The 9631-nt window shown below is 41.6% G+C and overlaps 1 protein-coding gene across 4 annotated transcripts in view; it reads right to left on the bottom strand.

The window, feature by feature from the left end:
• The window catches only part of MICAL3 (microtubule associated monooxygenase, calponin and LIM domain containing 3), a 198256-nt gene that overhangs the window by 92328 nt on the left and 96297 nt on the right, over nt 1-9631 (bottom strand). For all 4 annotated transcript variants that reach the window (XM_081820923.1, XM_081820925.1, XM_081820926.1 and 1 more), the window contains 6 exons: nt 8630-8887; nt 8169-8284; nt 7029-7155; nt 5950-6046; nt 3330-3477; nt 1084-1280 (listed from right to left, as the gene is read on the bottom strand). In XM_081820923.1, the coding sequence (XP_081677049.1) occupies nt 1084-1280; nt 3330-3477; nt 5950-6046; nt 7029-7155; nt 8169-8284; nt 8630-8887 (943 nt within the window). The remainder of the gene's footprint in view (nt 1-1083; nt 1281-3329; nt 3478-5949; nt 6047-7028; nt 7156-8168; nt 8285-8629; nt 8888-9631) is intronic.

Below are 9631 nucleotides of genomic sequence, written 5' to 3'. Positions count from 1 at the left end.
TGGACTCTGAAAAGCAGACTGAGGGTTCTAGAGGGGAGGGGGGTGGGAGGATGGGTTGGCCTGGTGATGCATATTGGGGAGGGCACGTTCTGCATGGAGCACTGGGTGTTATACGTAAATAGTGAATCATGGAACACTACATCAAAAACTAATGATGTATGGTGATTAACATAACATAGTAATAATAATAAAAAAACTTATCAAATCACTATGTTGTAAAAAAAAAAAAAAAAAAGTCTCACAGAGGAGGAGTTCTTTGTGATGCTATTGTTACTTCGAAAAATAGTTTGATGACCGAGTAAGTTTGGGAAATGTCCAGTTACAGAAAATTATGTGAGCTTAACTACTTCAGGATTTTTCAGAGCCTTTAGCTTGTTAAGGTACACTGTGATTCTCTAAGGCGGAACAATATAAGGTAGCATTTTTCTAATGTATGTGACCAAGGAACTCCCTCCACACTCTACTGCCCCTTTTTTTCTTAACTGAAACTCCAGTTAATATTTTAAGAAATGACGGCTCTTTGGGGCGCCCGGGTGCTCAGTCTGTTAAACGGCTGCCTTCAGCTCAGGTCATGATCCCAGGGTCCTGGGATTGAGCCCCACGTCAGGCTCCCTGCTTGACGGGAAGCCTGCTTCTTCCTCTCCTGCTTCCCCTGCTTGTGCTTGTGTGCGCTCTCTCTCTCTCTCTCTCTGTCAAATATATAAATAAAATCTTTAAAAAAAAAAAAAAAAGAAGGTAGAGATCCTAGTAAGTACTAACCACCTTTCAAAAAGCCTGGTTCGGAGAGAAAGGGTATGAGAAAGTAGTAGAGTCAAGGCAAACATTTTGCAAAGGAATGATTTTTGCATATTTATAGATTTAGTGAGAAAGTTTGGGAAAAGAAAGAATGGCTGAGAATATACTAGTAGAGAAGGAAAAAATAATGGAGCAAAGTTCTAGGGCCTTACCCGGACAGCCAACATAGAGTAAGTGCAGGTTTCCTTTTGGTGGTATTGATGAAGGACATGGTTAGAAGAAAGAAAAGCCAGGCAACAACAAAAAAGAAATGGAGGCCTTCCATAGCAGCGGCCACCAGCCCCTTACCACTGGAGGGGAGTGAGTCCTTGAACATCTCGTAGAACTGAGTCAGGTACATCACCATAGAAAGCTTGTCAGGCTCCCCCACCGAGGCCATTTCTTTGCCTGTCATGATGGGAGAAATGCCCAGCTCCTTCTCGGCAATATCAAAGGCCAGCTGGTTATTCTTCTCCACATTTTGCTCATCCAAAGAATCAAAATCTCTAAGAAACAGAATGAGAAAAACATATCAACAAGGGCTGCTTGTCCTCAGGCCAGAAAACACAGTATCAGTGGAGTCATCATCATTTTTTAGTCTTTCAGCTACAATCCAGGGTGCGGGGCTATCACCGCAATCTGACAGCCAACCTGTTCATCTCACCTTTTGGTCTCCTCCCTTTCACTAAGAAAATGCAAATCATCCTCAAGGAGAAGAAATGATTAAAGATCTACTCGGGAAGGAAAAAAGGGGGCAAAAGTTGAAGAACTACTCTCATTTTCCCAATAACATAAATTTCTTACTAAAAGGTAAGCTCAAGAATAGAACTATCTTTACTGCATATCCTCTTGTACCTTGTATGTGACCTGTACATATTAAACTAATGCTCAATAATGATAAATATCCAATTTGGACCAGACTGCTTCTAAAGGCCTAGGACTATCACTCGCTGTGTCGTTTGGACCAGATGTGCTGTTGATGCACTGCATCAGCTCTGGTAAATCTTACTCAGCCTTCTACTTGAAGGGAAATTCCAAAACCTTCCTCAAAAGATTTTTCCACTGCTAAACTTCCTGAGTTTTCCCAAGTATTTAAATTAACAAACACTTCCCCCTGGGTCTCAAACTTCTTGCCATTCGATCAAGTAAAGACTGATAGTATTCTTCTTTAAGAGGTGATTGCAGATCAACTGGGCAGGCCTTATTTTGTGTTAACCTACTACTGACTCCGTAGCAAGGTTTTCATTTTTCTAAATGCCTTTTCTCTATAGATTAAGCCTATTAAACCAGGAAGGCCTCATCCTGAATGAAGTCATTGTAGGCTAAAGAGTGCCAAATCACCTACTCACTGCTTTGTGTTCTGTTACACAGAACTTCCCCAGACCTTCTGCAGGCAGCCTTCTCCCTTTACCACCCCCCAACCTCACCTGCTAGGTTCCCTTCAGCTACTTTTGCCTCCATCTCCTTTTCTTTCCTGACTTCCCTTTGGAAGAGAACGGATTCAGTCTTCTTTTAAAGCATTCTGTGCCATTCATCACAATCCTGAAACTATTCCCTCTTCCTCTCCCATCCTTTCTTGATCGGGGGGAGGGGGGATTACTTTCACTTACCATTCACCAACCTCTGCATTAGCTAAGGGACAGGAGCACTGGAGGTCACTTAGCTTTATCCAAACAAATCAGAAATTCCCATTCCTAAAGCATACTATATGTAGGGCTATTTCTACTAGCTCTTGCCTCATTAATTTATAACCTAATATAAATAGGAACTATGTTTCTTAGGTTTCCTTAAGCAATCATTAAAGCAAACGCACAAATCTGGGCCCTAATGATAAAAGGACAGGCAGCCAGGATAATTTAACAGGCTTTTCTTCTGTTTCTGGATCTTCTTGTTTGGCTTCCATGGTAACAAATACCTATGGGGGAAATCTGAGTGCACTGGTCACTGTAGTTGACCTGGGGTCATCCTATTGTAGTGATTCTGCATTTAGGTGAGTAAAGAATGGCCAAAAGAGAAGGTGTCACTGATACAAGTGGGTAAAGTGGCCTGAATCTTGTGGGCCTGGGCAGAGTATATTTGCAAGAGGCGCAATTCTTAACAGAGATAATACCAATGAACTATGATAAATCGGGTAAGTATTCACCATTTTCTGTCTTGCTGGTCGTGACATATTTGCCTTCAGCCAGCCAAATGTTCTAGTGAGGTTTTCCTTATGACCAACAGCATCTGCGAGATAGCTGACCGAAATAAAGAGTTCAACCTGGGGCCAATAAACAGAGTTTTCCTTTGTGTGATGTTAATAGGCCCAGGTGGGTGTTAAAACCAGTTTTTGACCTTCTGAGTGCTGTGATTTTTAAAACCTCAGCTGGATTCAGCTACATGATGCTTGACAGAAGTTTTAAATATAACTAAACTGAAATTAATCACTGCCTTCTAGAAAAAAGTATTTTGCTATGTATCTCATTCTAGATAAAAATATAAAATTTGGCTGATAGCAAAATACTCTGAGGTCCTGAGGGAATACAAAATGAAACACAAAGTTTGTCACAACTTACATCAGATCAGGGCGGTATCTATGGATGATCGCACATAAGGCCAGTCCACTTTTCCAAGACATAGTGAGATCTGTCACATTTACCCCTGCATAGCCATCTGTCTGCCTTTGGCACCAACCCAGCAGTTTGCTTGAACGAGCTACAGACTCTACAACAACAAAAAAATTATCAGAAGTGTGGTCACTTGGTAGCATTGATGTAGGATCCTCTTTGTAGTACACATACCCAGTTTGAAAAATTACTAAAGGTAGGAACAAAATAGTTGTCACTGTTTCAAAAGTAAAAAGCTATGTAACTGGTATCATGATAGTGGAATTTTAGGTAGATAAGAATTTACCCAGACTCTGATGTCAACGCCAGCCCCTCTAACAGAGTAAGTCACAAGAGGGATGATCTGGATCTGTTCATGCTAAAGCCCAGGGTCCCAGCAGCACTCTTGGATACTGACTTAGATGGAAGAGCGCCATCTACTGAGCTGTCACCTTCACTTGCAGAAGGTCTAAGATTTCCCTGGAGAGTTGCTTGGCAGCTAGCTGAGGAATCTCCTTCCCTTCAAAGTAATATTGAGAGGAGTAGCGCAGAAAAAAGTCCATTCTCTCTAGCAACACATTAAACCAATAGCAAGCAAAGCCCACTCTTACACGTTCCAGGGTATAGGGCGATTTGTCAAATGAAGAAACTCTGTAGGATTACAATGGCACAGCCAAGGACCCCAGACCAGAATGATCCCTCAGGCCAGGATTGGCACTCTATATTATAAATGATCACATCTTGAAAAAGTGAACATAACAACACAAAAAAGTGAACACAATACGTGGATGTTTTCCAGTTCACTGCTGTGTCTTCTTGAACACAAAGGGCCTTTCTAAAAGTCTGTTTTTCGGGCGCCTGGTTGGCTCAGTTGGTTAAGCGACTGCCTTCGGCTCAGGTCATGATCCTGGAGTCCCTGGATCGAGTCCCGCATCGGGCTCCCTGCTCGGCAGGGAATCTGCTTCTCCCTCTGACCCTCCCAACCCTCCCCCCTCTCACGTGCTCTCTCTCTCAGTCTCTCTCTCTCAAATAAATAAATAAAATCTTTAAAAAAAAATAAATAAAAATAAAAGTTTGTTTTTCTTAATTGCATCAGAGGAGCTCTGATATGGAGCATTTAGAAGAATCTGTGAACTCCCATTTGCGTCCAAGAACGTCTGTTCTCTTACCTTTGGCAGCTGGAAATATCTAACCTTGTATGAAGTCATTTAGTGATTTGGGAACATAAGATAAAAACTGCATATCATAAAAATCCTATTTCATTTAAGTCTTTTGGTGAAAATGTATTCTAAAATTATACAGAGAAACACTCCTGCTGTTATCATCATAAATCAAAAATTTACGTCAGAAATTAACTTTATTCAGATGTCTCCCAAGTCTGTATATCCATCAATCCAGTATGTATTGGGTAACTTCAATATTCCAGGCTCTAAAATGATAGTGACAAAGGTATATTGTCTGCTTTCAAGTAGATGACACCCGAGTGGAGAAAGATGAAAATGTTTCCGACTGCCTGTCAGTTGTGAAATCCACCTTGACAATCCAATAACATGTCATACTCAAAACAGACCCAAAGCTTCTCATCCTCCCATTTCCTTGTCCAAACTGATGGCAGCAACATCTGCAACCACCTCTTGACCCATGCAACCAAACTGCTGATGCCTATTGATTCTGGCTCTTTAATACACTCTCACTCACATAATTAATAATGACAATGACAAAATGGCTGCCATTTATCACCACAGTGTGAAGTAACTATTTCTTATGCCCATTTTACAGACAAGGAAACCAAAGCTCACAGATGCAAAATATCCTCTTCTAGCCCACACACTTCACAAATAGCAAAGCTTGGACTGGGACCCAGTTGCACCTGGCCCCAAAGTCAGAGTTCTTCTAACTATGCTCCGCTCCCTTGTCCATCCTCAACATCAGCATCAGATTCAGGCCTTCACCACCACTAGCCTGACTACTACAGTGGATTTCTAACTAGTGGCCCTACCTCTGGCGTTACCCTTCTCCATCCCATCTTACATGTAGCTGACCAGGTATATTCATGTTGTTCTCCTCTTAAAAAAATCTATAGGGGTCCTTCAGTGAACACAAAATACAGAATGGCTTTTATCTCTATAACTGTGTCCTGGCAATGTCATAGTGCTCAGCTAAAAATGCCACTGCTTTTTCCTAAAGCTTCCCCAAGAAACCTTAGTTGGTGTGTGTGCACGCACTTCCTCTCTCTCTCTTTCTCTCTCAACAGGATTTGTACCTGATTTCTCTTTATACCCTCCTAAAACCTTAGGCTGAGGGTTTTGCCCTGACATTCCTGAGATTTTTGGCTGGGCAATTCTTTGTTGTGGGGAGCTGATTTGTGCACTGTAGGTTCAGCAGCGTCCTTGGATGCCAACAGCACCCTCCCCTAGTCCTGACAATCAAAAATGTCTGCAAACACTACCAAATGTCCCCTGGGGGGCAAAATCACCCCTGGTTGAGAACCACTGCCTATACAGTACTGTGTGCACTGACAGCTCAATGAGTAAGTACAAATTTCTCTGAATAGGTTACTTGCATTTAAAAGGTCACTACCAGAACTCACCATTGCGAGTCAACTTTGGGGTAGTTCGGGAATTCACCAGGTTCTCCATTTCCAGATGAATATCTTTTGTTTCCCCAGTATCGTATAAATGGCGCACCTGGCAGAAAGTTAAGAAGGAAAATCAAACACCACACAATAAGTTCCCATCTGAGAGCAAAATGAAAGACTAATAAGATAGCAGGTTGGGCAAAGTTCAGATAAAGACAATGACCTTTAAATCCTTTCTGGTATGTGGTGAGGTTACATATAAATAAATACATATTAGTGTAAAAAAACTGTGCTAAAAACTAGCTACTCAGCCAAGGAGGGCCCTCTGATAGTCACTACTGGACCATTAATACTGCCCATTGACAGCAGGTCTCATGGCCCCCTTATATAAAGGATATAGAAGGCTTAAAGCCATAAACTTATAGAAAGTGAATAAAAAATTACACAAGTACATAGGCAAATATGTTGAATGGGCTGCTTTCTAAAAATTGTTGGGCTCTTCGGGATTATTGCGCTTTGTCAAATGTCATTCTTAATGCAATTATAAGACTTTAGACATTGTGGGAAATAACTCAGCAGCTCAACAAAACTGACCAATGGTACCTTTAACTTCCAGAGAGCATCCTGACTTTCAAAGTCCCTTCAAGTGAACAATCTCATTTGCCCTCACAATGGTCCTGTGAATAGCAGGACTATTATCTCCACTTTATCGATGAAGCTAAGGTTCAGAGAAGACGGGATGACATGTCCATGTCAAAGTGACTGGTGGCAATAATGCAAGAAGTCCCGTTTTCTGAGTAGTGAGCAAGTGCTCTCTCCCCTACAACATGCAGCTTGAATGAGGAAGCCCTGGAGAAGGTCCTGGATCCACCATTTTGGTCACATGGGCTCTTCTGGCAAGTCATTCAACAACTTCCTCCCTTAGCTGCTCAATCTGTTGATGGAAAGTGATACCATTCCAGGGAGACATCTACTTGGATTATGAAAGAAGTGTGTGTATATGGTATTAATAGACACATTTCAGTGTTTCAGAGGCCTGATCCATCCTGAAAATGGGCCCAGGTGTAGATAACTGGCTAGAAGGCTCTTACCTGGCTCGGGCGGAGGAAGTTGACGTTAATATTGGGGTATCTGGTGACAGGGTCGATGCTGTATTGGCTGAAGTTTTTACTCACATTCTCAGGGGTGGTCTGAGGCAGCAATCTATAAATGCTTTCCCTGCAAGAACATATAACAATTTAGTCAGAGCAGTGACAAGCACCATACACATCTCCCTCTCCTTTCATAATATTCCTATTTTTTGACAGTGTACCGAATAATCTGAAGGATATGACAAATCCTCATCCTTGACCATTTTTCTCCAAACCTACATCAGCCCTTGCTCCAATTCCCACCACACCAGTGATTCCACAGGCACTGGACTGGTTAAGGACCAGTAGCAAGAGCAAGTACACTGCGGTAGGCTGGGATAAAAAGCCTGATTCTAATTTAAAAGGCAACTAATTTACTGTTTTGTTTTTTCAGGTAGGCCAATACCAATATTTAATTTTTAAGAAAAACACAGATGAAAAAAGAACTTGCCACCAAACTTGCCCAGAGTACCTTAGGTAACAGGCTTAAAATGCTATCAACCACCAATTACACCCAGGAAATTTTATATTTCTCTTGTTTTCTAGTCAAGGCATTTGTTCTTTATTAGCAAACAAATCCTAGGATTCCTACCTTGTTTGCAATAATCTGCTTTAATATATCTGACATTTGAAAGCTTGAGAAATGTTTACAAGCAGTTTGGGGTTTCCTTTTGAATTCAAAGTCACTTCTTGTTTCTTTTCTTATGTTAGTATGTCCCCTGCTACCACATTGATTTCACTGGCGTAAGTCTTTCTACTTTAAGGACAGGAAGATTTAATGTACTATGCTTATATATTTGTTCATGTGACTGTCATAAAGGAATCAGATACTGTTCTTTAATGGAATACAAAAATTCAGATTACCATCTGTCAGTAACAAATTTAATTTGGAAAAAAAAGAAGAGCACTTAGTCTTTACATATCTGTGATTTTATTAGTCAATATCTTGCTTTTCATCTCTTAAATATGAAAACATCTTTAATTAAGAAAGAGAGAGTGAGAGAGAGAGAGAAGAAAGAAAACGTGTACTCTGCCTGAGGAGCAAACCACTCATCACTCCTAGTTTTCTCGTGGAAGGGACCCCTGGATATTTCCCATTACCTCTCGGCCAGGACCTCCAAGGGGCTTGTTCCTAGAGACCAACTTCGTACCATCCAGGCTGAGTCCATAGCAGCTAGAAATCCTCGAGCTATTCCTGTTCCCATTGGCCAAAAAGGCTACGAAGGAGACAGAAAACAAAAGAACTAAAATAAATTAACCTTTCAATAGAGAGGAACTAAATTAAAGAAAGTTTGCTGTTGACAGTACTTTTTGGCAACTGTTCAGATATTGGGCTTTCCCACTTCATAAACTGGTAGAGGAGCAAATCACAAAAGTTGCAGAGCTTCCATTCATACTTAGCAACTTGCCTACTTCCTGGTATATCTCCTGCAGGGAGTCTACCTCTGCTGCACAATGTTATAGACACTCATTCTACAACCTGGGATACTCACGTTTGTTCCTAATTATTACTGCTTCCTTACTTGCCTCTACTATAAAGCACTGCCACCCTTACTACTCACCTCTAGGAGGCTGTCCCCAACCAGGGCCACTAACAACTGGTGTCCATTCTGCTCCCGCACCAAGGCAGCATTCTCGGAGGCGTACATACAAGTGAAGTCGAACATGGCCACATCAGGCTGCCCATAGTGATTGATGGCAAAATCCAGAGATGGCAGCTGCTGCTGAGTGGAGAAGTCTGCTGCCTCCCTGGCATAGTTCAGCAGAGCCTCTCGGTCCACATTCTCCCGGGAAAGCAAGAGCTCTGTGTCGGCATAGTCCTGTCTCCAGAGAGAGAAGAGGGTCGAAGGAAAAGCCCCCGTTAGAACCACACTACACATGTCAGATGTAAGCCAGTTTCAAAGCCTTTCCCTTCTTCCTAAAGTGATTTCATATTCCAAAATAAGTCTTCTATCCAAAGAGAAAAGGGGGAGGCGGTTTCTTTTTAAAAATTATTTATTTATTTTTAAAAAGATTATTTATTTATTTGAGAGAGAGAAAGCAGAGAGAGAGCACATGAAGGGAGAGAAAAGGGGGAGGCAGTTTCTTTTTAAAAATTATTTACCAAATCAAAACCTCAATGAGATACCACCTCACACCAGTCAGAATGGCTAAAATTAACAAGTCAGGAAATGACAGATGTTGGCAGGGATGCCGAGAAAGGGGAACACTCCTACACTGTTGGTGGGAATGCAAGCTGGTGCAGCCACTCTGGAAAACAGTATGGAGGTTCCTCAAAAAGTTGAAAATAGAGCTACCATATGATCCAGCAATTGCACTACTGGGTATTTACCCAAAAGATACAAAAGTAGGGATCCGAAAGGGTACGTGCACCCCGATGTTTATAGCAGCAATGTCCACAATAGCCAAACTGTGGAAAGAGCCAAGATGTCCATCAACAGATGAATGGATAAAGAAGATGTGGTATATATATATAATGGAATATTATGCAGCCATCAAAAGGAATGAGATCTTGCCATTGGCAATGACGTGGATGGAACTGGAGGGTATTATGATGAGCGAAA

The sequence above is a fragment of the Leptonychotes weddellii genome, chromosome 5 (assembly GCF_054177405.1).
Source record: "Leptonychotes weddellii isolate Sample4059 chromosome 5, ASM5417740v2, whole genome shotgun sequence".
NCBI classification, from domain to species: Eukaryota; Metazoa; Chordata; class Mammalia; order Carnivora; family Phocidae; genus Leptonychotes; species Leptonychotes weddellii.
The sequence above is the reverse complement of the archived record's forward strand: the minus strand, read 5'-3'. Positions and strand labels throughout refer to the sequence as shown.